This window comes from Rhamphochromis longiceps, linkage group LG19, assembly GCF_057381845.1.
Source record: "Rhamphochromis longiceps isolate RC_006_pf linkage group LG19, R_longiceps_female_GT1.1, whole genome shotgun sequence".
NCBI lineage: Eukaryota > Metazoa > Chordata > Actinopteri > Cichliformes > Cichlidae > Rhamphochromis > Rhamphochromis longiceps.
In genome coordinates, this window is record NC_140575.1 from 24,201,903 (window position 1) to 24,224,783 (window position 22,881).

The 22,881-nt window shown below is 40.9% G+C and overlaps 1 protein-coding gene across 1 annotated transcript; it reads left to right on the forward strand.

Moving 5' to 3' along the window:
* Nucleotides 1-2,791: 2,791 nt before the first annotated feature.
* On the forward strand, nt 2,792-18,669 carry keap1a (kelch-like ECH-associated protein 1a). Its single transcript, XM_085390937.1, has 12 exons — nt 2,792-3,334; nt 8,224-9,082; nt 11,289-11,488; nt 11,579-11,735; nt 12,840-12,932; nt 13,105-13,251; nt 13,394-13,500; nt 14,217-14,346; nt 14,685-14,881; nt 16,497-16,702; nt 17,190-17,366; nt 18,003-18,669. The coding sequence occupies exons 2-12, from the start codon at nt 8,870-8,872 to the stop codon at nt 18,182-18,184; spliced, it is 1,809 nt and encodes a 602-aa protein (XP_085247063.1). The 5' UTR covers nt 2,792-3,334; nt 8,224-8,869; the 3' UTR covers nt 18,185-18,669.
* The last annotated feature ends 4,212 nt before the right edge of the window (nt 18,670-22,881 follow it).

Consider the following 22,881-nt stretch of genomic DNA (forward strand, 5'->3'; position numbering starts at 1 on the left):
AACAAGGGATGTTGTGCCTACACATAACAAACAACTTAACAAAGAATCCACGTTAAAGTGTGTCTTTAGGTCCTTTGTTACTAGCAGCCTGTAACAACAAAGCCCAATTTGTTCCTGTTTCTTTAGCTGAATCTATAAAAAATGCCAAAGTGATATGATAGTATGCTATTTCATGATAGTGTTTTTCCATCAATAAGGTGATTGCCAAAGAGCTATTAGCCAATAACTTGGCATATCTCAGCATGGTGTACAGTGTTCTTCATTCATTTGAGGAAATGGAGGACAAAATACATGACAGGCCTAAAACAGATGAAAGACATTTCTTAACAAATAGGGGGAAATAACACCAAAGGCCTCAGATATTCAAATTTTTGTACTTGTCACATACACAGTTCAACATGCAGTGAAATGCTTGTGTACGAGCTGTAGATAAGCTGCAGACATAGCCGCGCCATTCCAGGGCTTGGTTTTAGCATTGGGGGTCTAGCCAGGACCCTTACAGGGTACCAGGTAGGAATCAAACTTGCAACTCCCACGCCGAAGTTGTGTAGCCTTACCACTACACTATTCAGCTGCACATAGGACATGAAAGATCCATTTGGCCCATTAGTTGATCCATGAACTATTCACCAAAGCCTAATCAGAAATGGTGTCAGGGGATGGATGGCTGTCAAGAAGCCATTCTTAATGAGCTATGCCGAATTACACAAGAACTGGACTGAAAATCATTTGCAACAGGTCTTAAGGAGTGATGAGTCCAAATTTGAAGTATTTGGTTAGTATTGCTGTCAATATCTAGGGAGAGGTTCAGGAGAGAGGTACAACAGTTAGTGGCTGCAGCCATCTGTAAAAATAGTGGGGCTGTATTTCTTGGAGATCTTGTCAAAACTGATGAAATTATGAATCCAGAAAAATAACATCAGCATTTGATCCACCATGCAAAACCATCTGAAAAGCATTTGATTGGTAATTGCTTCATTTTTCAGCATGACAGTGATCCCAAATATGCTAATGCAGTAACAGTATACCCAGATAGAAGAAAACACAATGAAAGTCACGGATTGGCCTTCCCTGAGTCCAGACGACAACATTATTGAAGCAGTGTGAGATCATCTTGATACTGAATAGAACAAAAGGCAGCCAACACCCAAAGAGCTTTGAATGTTCTCGAAGAAGCCTGGAGAACTGAAGACTATAAAGAAGTTACAGCAAAGCTGGAAGTGTGCCTAAGAGTTCAGGCTGAATAAACGTACTGAGAATTGTACAAACTCTTGTTTTTGCCTCATGTCCTGCACTTTCATTTGCATTTCCATGTTTCAATGACCTGTTTCTCAATTTCCTAGAAAATATAATGACATGAGGGATAGTCCAATGACCCGAAAAACCCTGATAAGCCACTTCCAGAATCTCCCCTGTTGTGTTTTTTTCTCCTATGATACCATACAAGATACCCAAACAATTTATCATTTTAATGCCTTGTTAGGACTCCAGAGATTGTTTTGTGCTATTTAGAAGAGTCCGATCATGGACTTGCTAAGGGTAAGCCTAATTGTTTGAAGCACATTAAAATATCAATTATCTATTTCTCTATGCAGACTGGTTCTTTTTATCATGGCACACATTCTTTTTCTTGAACTAGGCTGAGGTACATTGACCTCTTTCTGTGTTCAAAAGACTCAGAAAACAAAGGAGAGCATTATAAAAACTGGAAAGTCATTTAACAGGCATCATCACACTTGCTAGAGAATTCTTTTCTTTCTTACTTGTGTCCAAACATATTGTTGTCCTTACACTTCTGTGAAACAATGGTCCTTTCTTCTTGGGACAGCTCTGTCGTCACACATACAGTTGTGGACAGCGGTTTACACACTCATCATGGGCATGAAGGTCAGCTTTGGGCTTTGAATGATTTCTTTGAACTGTTCTTTTTCCAGGGTGGACTGAGTGCATACCACAACAAGTTGCACCTCAACCAAAAACATTTGGGAACTATCAACAAGTTTCTGGTACTTCTGGCTGGATATTTAATCACTCTTCTTGATTCTGAATAGGAATGAGGCTGGGGCTTTGGGAAGGCCATTCAATAACCTTAATATTATCCTTCTGTATCCTTTCCAAAATCAGTTTTGATGTATATTTGGGATCATAGTCCTGCTAGAACACATAATCAAGTATCTCCTTTTCCACAAAGATCGTCTAAAACAGCCCAGACAAAATTATTGTCAACCCTTACATGGGGTGACATGTGGACATTTCATTTCAATCAGACAAGCATGAAAAAGACAAAAGAAATAACCCCAAGCATGGTTAAAGTAAAGGCTTAAATAACCTCTGTCTCTGTGCTGACAGTTAAATTATCAGGAAGTATAAAGTCAACGAGTCCACAACCACCTCAGCTAGACGGGGAAAATAGAAACAAAAAACTGTCCACAGGCTGAACAGAGGGAAACCTTCAAAACAAGTTTCTAAGATTAAAGTAATCCTGAGGAATTATAGAGAATGGACACATAAAGGAGCTCGATAGCTCAAAAAGCATGCAGGTTTTTTTCCTGTTTTTTGTATAGATGTAACAAATGACATCCTTTTTTGATATGACATATCTTAGCATAACATAACGACGCAGGGATTTATTGAAACTCAAAGCCTGCATCTAATAGCGCCAAAGAATAAAGAAAACAGCTGACCATTCTACCATGGGCCCTGATTTTAATCCATCTGAACGAACTGCAGGAAATGTTGTGGATTTCCTCTGCAGCTCACTCTCCTGAGAGAGAGAGAGAGAGAGAGTGTGTGTGTGTGTGTGTGAGTTTCGGGTTGTTGGATAAAAGATATGCTGTTGTTATTCTCGCTGAAGCGTGTTTCATCTGCATAACTATTATCTAATTCCTGAAGCCGCTGTCCTGCCCCAGTCAAAGTTCAGTTTCACTTTGAGGAATGCGGCGTCCGACTAGTTGCCGTGTAGGTCTGAACATGCGTAGTTATTGCCCCGCACAATGTTTGCGGAGTGAAAAGTTGCAGTGTCATGTTGGTGTATATTCCTCCTCCCCCAACACCAGCACCACCAACAGCACTACAGCCTTTGGACGTCGGCCCTCAGCGACTCAGAGCATCGACGAAGTTCATAAGTGCACATTTGTCCCTTTGACGTGGAGGACGAGATATCAGCGGGTTTCCTGGTAGGACGGAGAGATCTGTGCAGAGAAACACCGGCGAACACTTATCGTGCTGATTGGGCAAGTCTTGCGTAACTTGTTTGAGTTGGCTTCTGTGTGAATGCGCCCCGTTCTCTTGCGACGGAGGAGTTTTAGCGGCTGCCGACCAGGTGTTTTTGTAGGTAAGTGAATCCGCAGCTGTTGGAGAATAAAACCAGCGCGGACGCGCCCTTCGGTTGGGGGGAGAGAGGAAAGGGGGATCGCTGTGATGTGTTTAAAGACGGTTCTCGTGAGTTTGTGATCCTCCAGCAGCACTCCTGACATCATTATTCCGACATTAGCAACGTTCACGGACAGGCTGATCCCTCGGCTTGGGTAGTTTGTACGGTTCTTGTTGAGCAGTGGAGTTTATTTCCTCTCCTGGTGCGCAGACTCTTAAAGGGGAATCGAAACGTTTGCTTTGTCGCCTTTGCATGCGGAGCGCTGAATGCTGCTGCTGTTGTGCCTTTTATTTGTTTTTGGTTTTGCAGATAAAATCAAATATATTTTGACTAAATTGCAAAATTCAAATAGAATCCGGTGGAATTTTGTTTAGGCGGTTTGATTTTAAAAAGTTGTTTATTGTTCAGGACCAGTCAAACGTAGGGATATTTACTTGATATTAGTTCTCTAAATCATTCTTTTGACGCAAGAAAATGTTAAAGAGGTCTCTATTGCTGTGCTTCTGCATTTTAAACGCAGATCCGGTGGCCATAGTTCGTTTTCTTGATTCGTTTATTCAGAAAAAGCTAACCGTCCCCAGACCAGTTTTAAATCATATAAAAAATAAAAATGTTGTCGACCTTTTAAAAAGGAAATTCCATAAAATGAATAAAAGTAGATACAATTTTTAAAGAAATAACTGTAGTTCAATTTCCCGTTGAGTAATTAATTGAATAAGGGAATGATAAATGCAAGTTTGTTGATTAATTTGCGAATCCGCGTAATTTTATAATAAGAAGAAGATGAAAGGGGGGAAAGGCTACACAAGTCCCAAAAGAGCATGCTTTTTAGGATAACAAGCTATTTTCCTACACGTTCCACAACAGGCTTGATGTGTATTTATTGTTTCTGTCTCTGGTTGAATGGCACACACAAATAAATTGTAGCTCTTTTTCAAATATTTTAGGCTGTGTAGCACTTGGCCAGGGTTTCTGTTTATTGAACTTCCTTACAAGAAGCTTGGGAACTACTTATTTCCTAAATTTCACCACCTCCAGTGTGTCAACTGTTTTTCCTCTAAAGGGGGGGAATGTGATCAGTGCTCTCTGTTCACCAGCAAGATTACACAAAATATCTTAGGCTGAATGTCATGACACTCGCTAAAGCGTGGGAGTGCAAGCAAAGGGAGAACCTGTTCAGTTTAGCTGGAGATCTGCATCCCTCTCAAATGTGAGAAATGAGGCACTGGTGTTGTCTGATTTTCTAAATGATGTCCATTAGACTCTTTAATAGGTCAAATACACATTAACGCAGATATCTAATCCACCAATCAAATGGCAGAAGCTTGGTGTGTTCGGGCATCTAGACATGGTCAAACTGAAGTTCAAAGCGAGCATCAGATTGGGGGGGAAAGGTGATTTAAGTGACTTTGAACGTGGTGTGGTTATTGGTGGAGATAGGTTGGTCTGAGTATTTCAAAAACTGCTGATCTGCTGAGATTTTCCACTCAACCATCTTTAGGTTTTTCACAGAATGGTCAGGAAAAAGGATGATGTCCAGTGAGCGTGAGTCTTCTCTGCCTTGTTGATTCAAGAGGAGAATGGCCAGACTACTTCGAACTGATAGGAAAGCAACAGTAACTCAAATAAAAATAACATAGCAACTGTGTAGAGGTGCTATCTTATCCAGAGAGAGAGAGAGAGTACACATTAAATGAATGATCACATCTGGAAATAGGCCTACTTCCTTTGGTTTAGGTGAGGGTGCTCTGTGCAGAAAGCAGGATACATGGCATTCACTTCCTTGGACAGTTACCTGCACTGTTCACACATAGGTGCAATCGAACATCGCACGGACATTGGTTAGACTTTGTGTTATCACATGCACTGGTCTACAAAATTCAAGCTTGCACAGCGGAACTTGCTTACGAGTGGGTTTTTTTTTTTTTTTTCTTCCTTGTTGGGCTGTTATGGCTGAGTTAACAGATGTTTCAATTTTTTAAAACACTACAATCATCCCGTGGCATTCAACTCCAGTCTTCCTCTTTTTTTCCTTTTCTTTTTTTTCAGAAAATGTGCTTTTGTCATCATCAACATTTGTCTCGAGAAAAGTCAATGGTGACACGAAAGATGACACAGCAGAGGCGCTTTTGTCACTACTGTTACAAAACATTTCGAAGGATGTGCACTCATTACAGCTCAGCAGTTTAGGACGATATTTATTTCAGTTTTAATCTGTTTAAAAAGGTTGTTTTGAAATAAGTAATTCAATAACATTTCTAAACAGGAAATTTGCCATAAGTGCTGACTGCACCAGTTACTCTACTGTTCGGGATGTACGGAAGCAATCTGTAAATGGTTAACTGTCTGCCCCATTTGTTTCTTCTCAGAAATTCTGCACTAAGAATGGCGTGTGATTTATGAAAAGCAAACTCATCTGCAGCCGGAATCAGTGGCTTCAATGCTTCTCTTTGTTTTTAGTGTCAAAAGTATGATATCATCTGACAAAAAACTGCTTTTAAAGAAAAAGGAAGAAAGAAACTCCTTAAATCAAATTGAGATATTTGATTTAAGGAGTTTCTAAATGCAACTAAACTAAACTGCACTCCCACTGCGGTGCTACCAGTGAGGACCTCGGTCAAACAGAACCTTCATATCTAGCTAGAATCAATAAACTGGTCAGACCAAGTGTCATATCAGCGTTACTGTTTTACTCCCTCCTCGAGTGGACTTCCCCCTCTTATCTTTTTTTTTTTCTCCATCATTTTACTGTCATCAGTGTGTGCTTCCCTGAAAATCTCATTTTTTCTGCCCTACCCCCCCTTTGTCTGACACATTGGGTCATATGACCAGCAAGCAGGCTGACTAACTGTAGGCTGAGATGTGAGGTAGCTGGTGGCTGAGTAGATTTAATTGTGCAGCTCTGCAAATCCCCTTATCTCTAAACCACCTTTTGCTTTGACTTAAAAAAAGAAATCTTCCAAAATGTGTGTGGCAATAGTATTTTAATTATGCACGCGTGTTGCCAAAAAGCTGCAAATGATGACATTTTGCATATAATAGTCAAAAGGATCTTGCATGGTTTAGCCTTCAGCGGGGCCTTGATTTGTCCGCCTTAATGCTTACATGTTTAATGATTCCAAGGGTTCTCACACAGACAAATGCACTATATCTACCAGGCAAGATAACAAAAGTCATGAGCTGATTTGTTTTGCTTCAAGCTGGAGCAGCAGCAACTGACGCTGGCATGCAGGAGATTTTACTGTTTGCTTGACAAGTAGCTGATCAAGGTGTGCTGTTCTGCATAAAGACGTGTGCTACAAAATAATTGTTTTTGTCTTTTATTTACTTGCATTTTTTCATAATTTGACAGCTTAATGCATTAATTCTTCTAATTATCTTTAAACCTGTTACACAAAACCTTTTGCATATCTCTTACATAAGACGTAAATAAGTTTGTAAGTTGAGAGGACACCCTGTAGCAAAAACAAAACTTTGGGCAAACAAATTGGCCTCCAGACGAATGGCAGTCACTCACGCTTCCACCATTGCTTGGTCTTTAGTGTCAGTGATTTCAGTGAGGCAAATGCCTGATGTTGGAGCTTACTGACCAGACCTCGTCCAAGTTTCTGATTTTAGATTAATTCTGATAGGGTATGGCCACACCTAAGGCTTTTTCGCTATCTGTTTGATAGGTTTATTTTGGGCTGCTGCCCCCGCGACCCGGCCCCGGATAAAGCGGATGAAGATGGATGGATGTTTATTTTGGTTTATCAGGCTAATCAAAAATATAGCGAACTTAAACATTACAACTTAAACATTTAAATCGCATATTGAGAGTTTCAGTGAAAGATGCGAAATGCAAGTTCGATTTTTTTGAGCCTCTCAAACAGGGAGCTATGTATAAAAATGAACAATTCCTGAATAGTTAATGCAAAATCTTTGGTGAACATCTTGAATTAAAGTCATAAATATGCACTTCAATCGAAGCTTAATGGTTTGATTTTAAATTTACTTAAATAGTGGATTAAAAAATACAAAACAAAATAAAATAAGCGTCATTCTCTGAACATGTATAGACCAATCTGGCAGGTCAGTATTACGTTAAAATAGCAAGATATACCACATACATCAAAATATGCAAGTTAAAAATTAGCATGTGCCTGATGACTCATTTGGATAGATCAAAGTTGCTTTTTTTTTTTTTTCTTTTAATAACTATATTTAATTATTATCCTCAGGTAGCATGATAAAAATCTATATATACTATAGGGGAAGCTGAAGGACTCTCACTCAGGCTTACTGGTGGTTCTAAACTGGTCATGGGTGTACCCCACCTCCTGCCCTGTGACAACAGTTTAAAAAAAGTTTAAGGACAATGATCACAATAGCTTGAAAGTCATTATCTGGTTGTGTAATTTCACTTCTCTTAAATATCAGTCCTAACAAATCTGTATTTAGCCAGATGTCACTCTATGAGGATAAAATATCACATTTAGTCATATGGAAGTCAAAAATGAAATCAAGCAATAGAAATTAAATAACACAAAAACAAAAAAGTACAAGGATAACTGGTTTATATGCAGACTGTTAACCTGCAGTTATGAAAATCTTAGAAGAAATCACAAACACAGTGATTATTTCCTCGGCTGAAAGCTGTGTCATAAAGCAGTTCGTCACAACACGTTTTTTTCGGATTCATTTGTAAGGAAGTGAAACCCACAGTGTGTCACAGTAACACACCCACATACGCATAAGAAAAAAATGCCATATCCGGAGATCTTGATTATATTTGCTTCTTTTTAAATCACTGAAAAACTCTCAGCTTTCCTAACACCCCCCCTCTCTCTGTTTTACCCTCTTCTCTCCAGGATAAGCATCACATGAGTTGAAGAAGAATCCCTGCTATGATACAACTGATTGCAGTTGCACACATGTGCCAACCGCTTCCTTTTTTCATGTAAAAACGCTAAATGGCAGAAGACGTTGGAAAACGTCAGAATGGACTACTTTGAAAAGCCTGAATTCTTTCAAATCCGGACCAAAAGTAATTTCATGATCGTTGCTTTTGCTTTGGGAACTGTGTGACACAAATATTGTCAGTCATGTCAGATGGGGCAGGATACGTGGCTGAGCGAGCCTTATGTGGTTCACCGTCAGTTTACAAATACGGTTCCTTGCTGTATTTCTGCAGAGAAACGCATGACTTGAGCTTAATTTTTGCAGCATCTGGACATCTTACTTCGCCTGCTGGCTGTAGCAGTGATCACCGATGGAATGTACTATTACACAGGGGGTTGTCGACATGCTAAAAGACTATTTTTGTGTTGAATGTTTTTTGGCAAAATGGAGGAACTGAGGATACTTGCACACTGTAGCCTTTACCTACTGATGAGTTGAAGACCAAAGGAACTTTCTCTGTTGAAAGTTTGAATCCAATGGGATAAGAACTAAAAACGTTTGACTGTAAAAGACTGTATCACTGAAAAACTAGATCTAAAGTGCTTTCTCCCCATAATGCACTGCCCTAAAAAGAAGAAACGTCCAACATGCGACTCAGATTTCTCAGCTATTGTGGTTCCCTCTATGCGTGGGTCTGGATATCTTGACTACACCGTCGAGAACCATGCTTCAAGGGCCCTGAAGGCCATGGATGAGTTCCGGCAGAACGAACTGCTATGTGATCTGGTGCTGCATGTCACATACAAGGAGAGGACAGTCGACTTCAAGGTAATGGGTCGTGTTTGAAGTTTTAGAATCATAGTGTAGTTTGTGTTGTTGGGTTATTTTTTTATGACAATTTAAATTTAATACAAAGGTCAGCATTTAAAAAGTGCTGCTGAAAAACAACGCGCAGTGACAGCAAGTTTTTCCATTTACATTTTAGAAACTTGCAAAGTGCACGCCAAATATAATAAAAGGCTCTCGGACAAGTTAAATATATAAGAGAATAATTATTCAAAATGATTCATATTAATGTGAACCCATTTTTTTTTAAAGCGTAAATAAATTAAAAAAACAATTTGCAAATCTTATAAACCGCATTTTACTCACAATAGAACGCAGAAAACATCAAATGCTCAAACTGAGTAATTGGACCATTTGTAAGACTGTATTTTGAATTCGATGGCAGCAACATGTCTCTAAAAAAGGACAGGGCCATGTTTACCACAGTGTAGCATCACCTCTTCTTTTAACAACACTCATTAAGCCTCTGTGAGCTGAGGAGATCAGCTGCTGAACCTTTGGGAGATACCTTGTTCCATTCTTGTCTGATATAGATTCCACCTGCTCGTCAGTCTTGGGTCGTCTTTGTCATATTATCTCATTTCATGTTTTCAGTGCAGGCAGACCAGTGTAGCACCCAGACTCTTCTACTATGAAGCCATGCAGTTGGAATAGATTCCATATGCAGTTTCGCGTTGTCTCGCTGAAATATGCAAGCCCTTCCTAAAAAAGACGTCATCAGAATGGGAGCATATGTAACCTCTATACATCTTCCAGCATTGATGGTGCCTTGCCAGATGTTTGATCTGGCTATTTCACAGGCACTAATGCACCCTGATATCATCAGAGATCCATTAAAATGAGCTTTGGTCAAACGGGATGTATGTGGATCATGTTCACATATGGTGCCTTTGCACTATCCAACCCCCCACCCCCAATACAAGAAGGTGTGGTACCACCTCTCTGTTTAAAAATTGTGAGTCTCTGTTCCTATGAGTATTACCCAGTAGGCAGGGGACGAGACATGCCCAGCTCTACCTGCTTCTCTGTCCTCCAAATGTCGTTCTTGCTTCCTTTGAAAGCATCCTTGCCAGGGTGGCCCTCTGGTCAAGCCCTCTACCTTCAGCCATACCTGTTATCAGCAGCTCTCCTCTAAATCCCTGCACTTCTTAGCCCAGTTAGTTAACATTTAGTGGTCTGGAAAAGTAGGCCCAGAGGATCTGTTAATTTTTAAGGCTAGAGTAACTTGTAAGAACCCCTTGAGCGATCTTATAATAATACACAGGTTTTAACCTTTACTTTTTCACAAGGGATTAAAAAGGAAATGTCCACAATTTAGACTTTTTGAATGCAGGATATTTAATTTACGCAATTTAGCAGTAGCAAAGCAAAAGCCAAATTAAATAAATTATACTTAATAATAATTACTTAAGTGATTTAATTAACAACTTTAATTAATTGCATGTTTGACTTTATAATATAACACGGAAAAAATGAGAAGAGGAAAAGCCAAGAAATATAAAAACCTATTCATGAGTCCAGAGTGTTCGGGCAGTGGTTGCTCCTCTGGCATTTCTTGCTGTAATTTCTAATTGTGGACTCCCAGGGCCAGATGTTTACTGCCTATCACAAAGAAACTAGAGCAAGAACAGCTTTGACTGTTCCTAGGAGCCCTCTTTTATCCTCTTTTGCTCTTTTTGGTGTCTACAATCTCCTTATTTTAAGTCACACCCTATTGCTTCTCACTCTCTCTGGGACATTTCACATACAAGATTTAAAGCCAAATTCAAACATCAAAACCACTCCATCACAATGGTTTCTTCTTTTCTATGTTGTACTTCAACGTGACCTATCATTAGCTCCATCACGAATGACTATTCAGTCACGTATGAATATACTTCCCTTCATGTCTCATGCAGTTTATGCTATTTTACTTCAGTGGGATTTATCATTAGCTCAGTCACTGGAGACACTAATCTGCCAAGGTCGAAGCTGAATCGCACTCACACACACAAAATCCACACATTAGAACAATTGTCATTACTCTAACTACGTTTCATTTTCAGCCTTTTGTTCTCCCAGTTCCAACTTCCTTTTTGTTGCTGCCGTCTAATTCAAAATGAGCTCATAATTTTTCTTGGATCGCTTGTCATTCAGTTGTTGAGCACATTTCCAGTGTTTCATTATCATCACAACCTTTTTCTTTCAGGTTCACAAAGTTGTGCTGGCCTCCTGTAGCTCCTACTTCAGAGCCATGTTTACCAGCAGCTTCAAGGAGTGTCACGCTTCGGAGGTCACCCTGCGTGATGTCTGCCCTGAGGTGGTCGGGAGACTTATTGACTTTGCCTACACCTCTCACATAACAGTGGGAGAAAAGTGTGTATTGCATGTGCTTTTGGCTGCTATGAGGTAAACATATTTTAGATCCAGACCACTGTGTTAAGTCATATTTTGAGGTGAAGACTATAATGCTCCTCTGCTTCTTTTACATCCTGCAAGGTATCAGATTGAGGATGTGGCAAAGGCATGCTGCGATTATCTGATTAAACACCTAGAGCCAGCTAACGTCATTGGTATCTCCCGCTTCGCTGAGGAGATCGGTTGCACAGAACTGCATCAACAGAGTCGGGAGTACATCAATACACACTTCAGTGAGGTAACAGCACATGCAACAGCTTTACGTGCAGTTATTATTATGAGAAACTGTGTCTTTTATCTCAAATTATTCTCGCGTAGCTAAAAAGAAGTTGAGCATTAAAAATGCTGAAGTGCAGTACTCGTGGTTGTCTCAGGTTACTCTTATACACAACTGCACCCATGTGGCGGTTTATATGGTATCAGTGGAAGTGAACTTTGAAGATTAGAACCTGATTGTTGCCACCGTTGTTGGGGGCAGAACCTTTGTTTTTAAAAATTAGACTAGGGGAACGTCATCTGATCTAGCAACATCACCAAAATGCGTGTCTGGGAATGGATAGGAGCAGAGGGCCTATTTGCACCTAGGCAAATAGATCCACTTCTGTACTTATCAGCTGAGCCTATATCTGAGCCGGGTGCAACAGCCATACTTGGGTGCATTAAAATGCCTCTCTTAACATCTATTTTCTCTCAGAGACATCTGAACAAAACCTTGTGAAACAGCACCTTTCCTATCTGTGAGCACTGGCATAGCAGGCCAAACTCCACCCAAGGGTGGAGAGCATGCGAACAAGTCCAATCTGGCAGTAACCTGTTCTGAAGACTAACTAGCTGTAGGTAGTTCAGCCAACTCAGTGGGGATGATTTTGTTAAGGCAAAGCACAAGAACTGAGAGATAACTATGGTGATAGGTGAATATATGTGGACAGGCAGACATGGGGCAGTCTTATCCCACAGAATCATCACTGTGTTTTACTTGTCCCCACATAATTATGCACAGTTTAGAGACCCACCTCACTGGCTCGTGTTCTGTTTTGTTTCTGAGCGCTTTACATAACCGAAGAACTTTGACTCAGTGTCAGTTTAATGCTTACCCAAAACCGAGCTCCACATATCTGTCTGAGTCGAGAACAAATCGAGCCCCCCTGTCACTGCCAAGCCTTTTATGTTCTTTTTGCCAATACTTATTCTGACTTCTCCTGTTGCCTTTTTCATGAAATGATGGAATCTAGCTTTTTAGTTTCTCCCGCTGCCTCATACCTGTCGACTCACATCAATGGAAGTAATACTTAAAGTTGAAAAGTAAACTGAATAAAATCCAAATGCTGCATCTGTCTTGAAGGTGACCAAAGAAGAGGAATTCTTCAGTCTTACTCACTGCCAGCTGCTGGAGCTCATCAGTCAGGACAGTCTCAAGGTGCTCTGTGAGTCTGAGGTGTGTGACCCTAAAATAAAAATCTGAAATCTGATTGAGAGCCATACAACAGGCATTTCATTCACAAATGGTATTCATTCAAAAATATACTTAAATGAATCTCCTGTTAGATTCTCTATTAGACATAAATAACAAATTGTGCATTAATATATTTGAATAAAATCCACATCAGGTGTATAAAGCCTGCACAGACTGGGTACGCTGGGATATGGAGAGCAGAGCCCCCTATTTGCATGCCCTCTTGAATGCAGTTCACATCTATGCGTTGCCGCCTAAGTTCCTGAAGAACCAGCTGCTGTCCTGTCCCATCCTCAGCAAGGTAAACCACAGCTGCACTTATTAAAAACTAGTATGCTATTTTGGTATCAAAGTGTAAAAGAAAAAAGAAAAAAGCCATATGACCCATTTTTTTTTTTTCCCATATATTTTTTATTTTATTTTGTGTCCTATCTTAATTTTAGGCTAATTCCTGTAAGGACTTCCTGTCCAAAATCTTCCAGGATATGACCCTGAGGAAGCTTCCTCCTGCTCCTAATCGGGGAACTCAGTTTATCTACGTGGCCGGCGGGTAGTTATCAAACACTGTGTATGCTCAGCAAACATGTGTGACTGGCTGCAGCAAATATTTTGAGGTTCTGATTGTCATATATTAATCATTATTATCAGACAATACACTATCGTGGTAATGAGCTCAGACTGTGTTTTATCAAGAATTCAGAAAGTTGCTCAGTCTGCCATCTGGTGACTGTTGAGCAGGTTACACAGTCTGTCTTCCTTGCAGAGTAGCCCTGCTTTTTGGGCTCCTATCCATCATAGAAAAATCTGTTTTTCGACTTGGTGTTATCATAAGAGAAATCATCCTGTCTGCGTAAACTTCTAACTGATGATTGAGCTGTATTGACTTTTTTTTAATGATCATGTTGTTCTGTTTTCATAGACCTGTTTTATGGGATGATGCTGTTGTGGAAACACAGACACAATCATAGCAATCAGTGCGTATTGACATAAGGAAGAGCAGATAATGACTGGAGTATTATTTTCACATTTCCTACTGATTAAGACTAAATTTTGAGACCAGCTTTGCATGCATACATGAATCACCATATTATATCTTTGGCATTTGTGCCTCTATATGACAAGATCCTTTATATCCTTTTTAACCTTTATACAAATAACAAACAAAGGATTCAAAGTTATGTCACAAGCTCTCATGAAAAGCTGTTTATTTACTCTGGACATTCATCTTAGTAACTAGCCAGTCACTACTTTCTTTTGTCTGTTCAGATACCGGCAGCATTCTCTGGCATCCATGGAGGCCTACGATCCAAGGAGGAATATTTGGATAAAACTGGCTGACATGGGGACGCCATGCAGTGGTCTGGGAGCCTGCACACTGTTTGGACTGCTCTACACTGTATGTTGCATCAGTTATCATACGGTCAATGAAATGAGCTTTAATTTGTGAACAACACGCAGAGATCAGATACAATGCAGTAAACTCAGAGTTACTCTTACTGGACTCTTTATTCAGTACACCTGCTCAAGTCCACGTAAATTAAAATATGTAATGAGCCAATCACATGTCAGCAGCTCAATGCAGTTATGGAGATAAACATGGTCAAAACCACCTAATGAAATTCATATCAAGCATCAAAAAAGTGTTCTTAATGAAGTGGCCAGTGAGTGCGATTTCTGGGTTGTTTTTCTTTTCACTTTTCTCAACATAAACTTTTAAAGTGTTCTTAAACGCAGGTTGGAGGCAGAAACCTGTCGCTTCAAACCAACACAGAGTCCAACGCCCTGAGCTGCTACAACCCCATGACCAACCAGTGGAGCCAGCGAGCCTCCCTCAACATCCCCAGGAACCGGGTCGGGGTGGGCGTGGTGGATGGCTGCGTCTATGCTGTCGGAGGCTCCCAGGGCTCGATACACCACAACACGGTGGAAAAGTGAGACATCTCTGTGCTGTTATTTGACGATTTATGTCTTTAACTCGACACTCGAGAAGTAATTTGACTTCATTAAAGTTGTGTTTAATAAGCTGAATGTGGAAGCACAGATTTTCTTTTTAAGATGCAGATTTTTAGAAGCGCAGTTACCTCGGCGCACGTATGGGGACTGCCACCAGAGAGATTAAATGAATGGCTGCTATTCAAGCTAAAGAGCAGTCAAGAATTTGCTGGTATTCCTCTTAGCCTAATTAGACATCATAACATCAAAAACATGAGGTCGTTCAAAACATGTACAGACAAACTTCTTAGGAATGTAGATCTGGTTGCGTATACTTTACCTCTCGTTGCCGCGAGAAGGAGATATAATGCTTTCATGTAGGTTAGATTACTAACAGAAAGTCTCAAGAATGGCACTTTCTATTGATATTATTAGCTTTCTACTTCAAGTGTGACCTTAAACACTTTTTTAATAGATTGAAATGTAAAACTGTCTTAAAGATGCTAGTCAGCAGAGAATTATTAGAGCTCATCAGAAACCAGTTGGAAATCTTCTTCTGAGAAGCTGCTAAATATAATGAAAGCTGATAAAAGTATTGAGATGAAAACTGAAAGTGTAACACATCAAAGGAGATGAGAGCATTTATAGTAATCGGTGTTGGCAGCAACGGCTCTTCTCCCGAGGATGCTTCCCAAACGAATGCAAGCAACATGCCGGAGACTCGGCGGGGAGTCGTACCTCCTTGCTCCTAATTTGCCGCTGTTGCGCACCTCGCTGTAGATGCAGAAATTTTAGTGATCATAGTGCAGGGCCAATGTCACAATGTCAGAGGGAAGAGCGACTTAAATTTAGTGCTGCTTTTTTCTAAGGCGCGTTCCGAACATTAAAGGACAGGTGATGCAATATAAGCCACACTCCTATCAGCAGTTTTCAGCTGGAATACGACCAGTGCCAGCAACTGTGCCAACACGCTTTTAATCATTAACCAGTCAGAGTACAAGAAGTCCCGTCTGCTCATGTTGATTGTTTCTTGTTGTCATGCCTTCCATTATTTGCCTATGCAAAGAGTCCTGTGGGTTGTTATGCAAGAAATATATAGATCTAAATAAATATATTATTTCTGCTGAGAGCTAGACATGAAGATTGATATAGCTCTTGCATCTTGTTGGTAAATTACTTTAGAGGTGCTGGTAGGCAGGGTTTTTGCTTTCTTTTTTTTCCCCCATCCTTGGATTGAGCAGCTGTTTCCTCCTGCTGCCACTCTTTATCCCAAGCTGTCTTTATATTAATTCAGCCGGTTTTCTCCAAGGACACGACTGGACTTTCTTGTCTCTCTGTACGCTCACTGGTGTTGCGATAGCTTTGGCTTCAAGTACAGCTTCTTCATAGTTGCCAAACATGGTTGCCAGCTTAACCTAATCCACTTAAAGTTGACTGCTCGTGTAGACCGAGAGAGTTGCCGCGCGCAGCTGCTTCGCACCGAATCGGTTTAAAGTTTGCGGCGCTGATACATTAATTTAATTATGTCAATTGACTAATATGTAATATCATTAGGAGTTGTCAACAGATTATCATTGCACTAAGTGCTCTGCACAAATGCTGTTTGGTTTGCAGGTGGGATCCCGAGTCTAATCGCTGGACCTTTGTTTGTCCAATGTCGGTTGCTCGCCTGGGAGCCGGCGTGGCGGTGTGCGGGGGGGCCCTGTATGTAGTGGGGGGCTATGATGGACAGAACCGCTGGAACACAGCTGAGAAATATCAGCCTGACACTAACACCTGGCAACAGCTGGCTCCCATGAATACTATACGCAGCGGACTAGGTGAGTTTGTGGGCATTTCTGGCTCTTATGAGAAGCAGGTTTAGACACATTTAGTGTTTACCATTTTCACGCTTATCTTTAGTACTCTCACATAGTCTTTACTTTTTCTGACCTTTGCCCAAAATAAGGTTTCAGGCAGCTTAGTATAAAACAGGAAACAGAGGGACAGCACTAACTTTGTGCTCTCCCAAGATAATAAAATCTGACCTATCAGCACCTCAAAAAGTCACTAAGTAACATGTTATTTTTCCACTGCTCTTGCCTAACAAACAGCCCAATGTAAAACTGCAACCTGCTCTTTCTTTCTTTTTTTTTTTTTTCTTTTTTTTTTTACACGTCTGCCTTTGTACAGATTAAAATAATTCAGATTTCTGTTAAGATGACTGTAATCATGAGAGTTGTTTCAGTCTTCTCGTCTGATGTTCTCCAAGAAACTCTGGCATGTTTATGTTGCAAATTTCATTTTTTGTGTTGTTTGTGCTTGCAGGTTTGGTGTGTGTGAACTCTTACCTGTATGCTATAGGAGGCTATGATGGGCAGAGCCAGCTGGCCACTATGGAACGCTACAACATAGCCAGGAATACGTGGGAGCAGAGGGCCTCGATGCAGTACTCTCGCAGCGCACATGGAGTCACTGTCCACCAGGGACGCATCTTCGTCTTCGGTCAGTCGGGTTTCTAATGCTTGGTATTAAGCACATTATACAACTTCATGAATCTGAAGCGATGAGTGAAAAATGTTGCTCTTATCAGTGTCATTAATGTTTACAGGATAATATATCTGTAATAAACGCTTCCCCGATTTCTACTGAGTGTTGCAACACACACTTCTAAATACTGACTACTTAAGTAATTAAATGCCTCTCATTGACCGGTAGGCAGATCAGTAGGTGCTGCTCTGTTACCCTAGAGTGAGCTGCACTCTGTTTTCTTCCCAATCTGGCTCATTGACTCAGTGTTATTTAATAAAATGAAGTTAAGCGTGGTTCCGATGCTTATAGTAAACTGATATGCAGCTGGCGAATTAAATATCACATTGGGAGGAACTCATAACTGCAATCTTTTTTCTTTTTTTTTTCTTTTTTTTTTAAAAGGAAAAGTTTTCTTTAAAATCTGTTTTGTAAATTAGTTCTGAAATCGCAAATAAACCCCCTAAAGACAGAATAATTAATAATTATTTATTGATGCAAATGTTTGCTAATCTGTGTGTGTGTGTGTGTGTGTGTGTGTGTGTGTGTGTGTGTGTGTGTGTGTGTGTGTGTGTGTGTGTGTGTGTGTGTGTGTGTGTGTGTCCCACTTAGGAGGTTTTAACCAACACGGCTTTCTGTCCAGCGTTGAATGCTACTGTCCCGATAGAAATGAATGGACATGTGTCACAGACATGCCCGTTGGACGGAGCGGCATGGGCGTCGCTGTTACCATGGAGCCCTGTCCCGGGAGCCTGCCTGAGGAAGATGAAGAAGAGGGAGACGCCATGGGATGAGGATGGAATCTGTTGAAGTCTCAAGTGCTGAATACACTTCCAAGTGGTGCTGCTTTTCAACAGGGGGCTGTGCATTAAATGACGATATTTCCAAATAAAAACAGCTATCCCCCCCACCCGAACTGATCTCGGTTACACTGTGGAACACTGCAGATATTGACTATATGGGGACTTTGAAGAGGAAGGAATATATTTCTACATCTGCTGGGGATCAAGTGATGCAGTCAGTATATGATCGCGGCCTTGCAATCAACAAGGTGCTACTGAATTAATTACTATTTAATTAAATATTGTTCTTAACTTTTTAACTCCTCAGTGTTTTGTTTAGAAGGCGAACTTATTTCTAGTTCCTCTCTACATTTGACTTCTTCATTTTGTTTCACCCAAAGCTGCCTTTTTGTTTTTAAAAAAAAATTTTTTTTGCAATTAGTACACTCTGTTTCTGAAAATAAATAAATCAAATGTGTAAATGACAAAAATATTAATCATTTGCATTTCCTCATTTGCCAATTTGTTTCACTTCTTGTGTTCTCATCGGGGACTCGTGCAGCTGCGGTAGGTAACAGCAGATGCACCACCACTAGATGGTGGAATAGGTCCAATAAAAACTGTGCACCGCAACAAAAATGTCTTCTCTGGATGGACGTGCAAACGAACTCCTGTGACACTGACAGTTTAGATATGACAAAGGCTTTTTGGCTCTAAATCGACATACAGCCACCCGCCCAGGACTAAGGTATGCGAGCACTACGAGGAGTAATATCCCACTTTGATAAAGAGTATGTGTCCATGTTTTATGGCTCACAATAGTTAGAGCTAACCTGCAGAACCCTCACAAAGCCTTTATCCCAGCATTTCACAAGACAAGGCGCTGGAGTCTATACAGCATTAGTCATCGACCACAGACGTCACTTGCGTGTTTACCTATCTCTGCACTACTGTGCTCTATCTCCTCCATGGCTCACCTGCAATTATCCCAGCAGGTTACCAAAAAAAAAAAGACTATCCCAGACAGAGCTGTTATTCAAAAACAATAATCATGTTTTCTCATGAGATTTATGAAAAACCAACAAAGGGAAGAAATAAAATGTTCACATGTGTATTCTGTTGATTTCCTGAAATAACAAATGGACAGGTGATTATTGTTCTCATGTTTGTCTCCCTTTGAATGGACCTCAGATGTCAAACTCGCACGCGTTCATTATTGACAGAGCAACCTGTTGGGTAATGAACAGAGATGGAGTAGGGGTGGAGGGAAAGTGTTGCGCGTCCGGGCCTCAGTGCGAGCGGAGACATATGAGGGAGAAGAATGGCTCTTACTCACTACTTAAACCCCTGCGCCACACCAAGTGAGTCACATGGCGAACGCATGACGTAGGAGCCTCATACACATTGGATACACCCGTGTGTGTCCACACCACAAGCGCAATTCTTTTGCTTTATCTGTCACACACTCACATATGCGTGTGTGTGTGGACACTCATGCAAAACAAAGCTGACTGTCTCTCATTCACAGGCTGTGGAAACAGATTTGCCTCAATGTGTTCATTGTCTCATGAGGGGAGGGGGAATAAAGAAAGAGATGTAGCACTGTACAGCAGGGAGATTTGTCTCCCATAGAGAGTTAGTGGAGGAAAATTAGTACGCACACAGATACAAGTCCGTCTTTTGCGCGCTCGCTGCACTAACGCCAAACAGTTGCACAACCCCAAGAGGAACTGCTAGGGGAGGGAATCTCAGTCTGATAAAACATGGGTGATGTGCTCACTGAAAAAGGCAGCAGCAAAGTGATAAGAACTGTAAAAACGGTTTTGCTCAATTATTATTTTGTCCTTCCCCACCACTAGCACCCATACCCAGAAAGAGCTGGTGAGGGGTGTCTTTATTATGCCAACAAAATCTACTTTGGCCATAAAAACATAGGTCCCAAGCCCTTTAAAATAAAGGTCCAGAGTTAAGGAATTTAGTGTTGTGTTGAGAATGCAGATTCATTGTGAAGAACACCTGAACTGATCATCAGTCACTGCATAACATAGCTGGCAACTGCGCAGCATGCTGAAGGTCCGTGTTAGATTAAAGAGTCTACAGGAGCTTAGAAATGCTTCAAGTAATGTAACACAGAGCTGGGGTTTTTTTTAAGTCTGTTCAGGGTGAAGGAAGCCTGAAGGGGCCGAAGCAGCCTGTTCCATCACTGAGTATTACAATAAGGCTTATCCTGTTGGATATGGCTTATTCGGCCTTATTCAGATCCGCACGCAGGCAGGAGGCAGAATCAAGGCTCTATAGGATCTGAAGAGGTGGGGGGCTTTAACGGCAGCGGGCCTGCTGCTAGATGTGTGTAGGTGTGACCTTGGGAAGTGATGACCTAATCAACATCCCTGCCTGCAAAGCTAATCTGTTACATTCTGAAGGATGCTCCTACGATGGAGCCATCCATGAAGGTGACATTGGTGAGCGGGCTGGTTGCGTGGAAGCGCACCTCTTAATGAGGCACGCGCAAACACATTCAAATGAGGACTACAAGTGCATGTGAGTGCTGTCCTCGTGCATGCAAACACTGCACGCATATTAGTCGTGCGAGAAAGATTCACGTTGAAACACTCATAATGAAAGTTGTGATGTTAAAAACCATTCGGTTTACATCAGCTGATGGCCCAGATGCGTGCAGCAGGTGTTTTCAGCATGGTGGTGGTTTTTTTTTACCTTTTCTGTCTTCATGAGAGGACTTTTTTATGGATGTGTTGTAGTTTTCCTTATTTTTGGGGGGGGGGGGCACCGCACCCAACCCCACCTCCAGGAGGTGTTCTGTTGTTGTTGCTGTTGGGCTTTTTCCCCCCAACCTGAGCTGCTGCAGACCTGGATTAAGTGTAAATTTAACAATGAGACCACCAGACATCCTCTGCATTGTCTGCATGAACAGCCTTGCCTTCTTCTCCGCGAAGCAGATGCCCTTAAGCAAGGCACGTCCTGCTGATGCAGTGGGGCTGATCAGTGAAGAACAACAACAGACTGACTGGCAAAGATGTTCGGACCGCTTGTGAACAAAATGAGTGGGAAGCTGAGCATATATACATATGTGCTGAGCCAATAACACACTGCTTTTTGAGCAGTTGCACACTCTTGTTTTAAGACCACAAAGCAAACAGGTCTTTGAGTAGCACCAGCTGAGATTATTCTTCCACATTTACCACGCTGTGTGTTATTTTGCGCTGGCTTGATATGGGTGCACATGACCCCACAGCTACTATAGCTTCACCACCTGGATATTGAGTATCACCTGATGAAGATGAAAGAATCCACTGCATTCGTGACATCTGCTGGTAAAATACCTCATGATCAAACCATTAAAAGTGGGGAAACACCATTGTGTATGAGTATTTTCTGATAATCACATGAATTTATTTTAAGATTTATTTTAACAGGATGAATTAGGTGGTTTCCAAACCAAAGTTGAGCCCATATGCTTTTCAAAAGACATCTAGAATAACTTAAAAAAATCTCATCAACGGGTGGTATATAGTTTCTCTGGATATATATGCATAGTGTTCAGTAAAGTGTTATAATAATTATATGCAGGGGGACTGCTGCTGTTGTTTTTCGTTAGTGATGGGAGCCTGCCTGTTGTGAGCATGTAGTGCGGCCGACTGGTCTGTGTGTTCCCTTCAACTGTGTTTCTCTCAGACTCGGAGGAAAGCATGAGTGGACGGTTTCAAGCTCCCCTCTCGCTGAATTGATTCTACTATGGGTCCTCTAGAAACTCAGCGCCGAAACACAGGGGAGCTTGGCTCCGAGCAAGTCTTTGCGTTTACCTTTTATGACACTTTAAACAGTTCAGTTTGAAAGATTTAGACTTTATAATGTAGAGGTAGTCATTTTTACCCAGGTCAAAACGTACGAACGTGCTCGCGACATCTGCTATCCTGAAAACGGACCTTTCCAGTTCCCCCCTGTACCCAAAGATGGTATATTCCACAATTTATTCCAGGGAAAGACTGACAGTTTTTTGGGTCATGAAGCAGCTGTTCAAGTCAGTGGCTCAGCCTCCCTCCGCAAGAATAAGGAATTAGTACATTTCAAATTAGATAACGACAAACGTTGGTGCAAGAAGAGAAAAAAGTATGACAATGTGTCGGCTGCACAGAAGAAACCATTTAAACCCGAGCAAAAACACGAATATTTTTTATTTCTAAAGAAATTATTGCTATTATTATTATTATTATTTTAAAAACAGTTGGTTTTCACCACATTAATATGAACAGTGTTGTATGTATGTGTGTGCATGTGTACATATTGTTTATTTTACATTTGTGTTAGTGTAGAAGAACAAAAGAAAGCAAATTCCATTAAAAATTCTTGTAATATTAAAGGTTGAGAAGTCTCTAACAAAGTGGAGTTGAACGGTGCTGGAATGACTGTTGACCCCTCTTCAATAAATCCACTCAAGTTGAGCCTTCTATATAGACTGTAGGTTTAAATTAGAGTTTTCCTTCTGGCCCCTCTTATAGAGGCAGAGTATTCAGAGATTTGACCCAACTTGGCTGTAGTTTTTGTGAATTTCTTGATTAAAACATCTCAGCAGGACCCTTGAATCTGAGTATAGGTTAACGTGTAGACTGCGTGTTTCCATTTGTGAAATCACCTCAGTGCCTAACACTATACATGCATGCATGTGTTTATGAGGAGTGGCTGCATTCTTG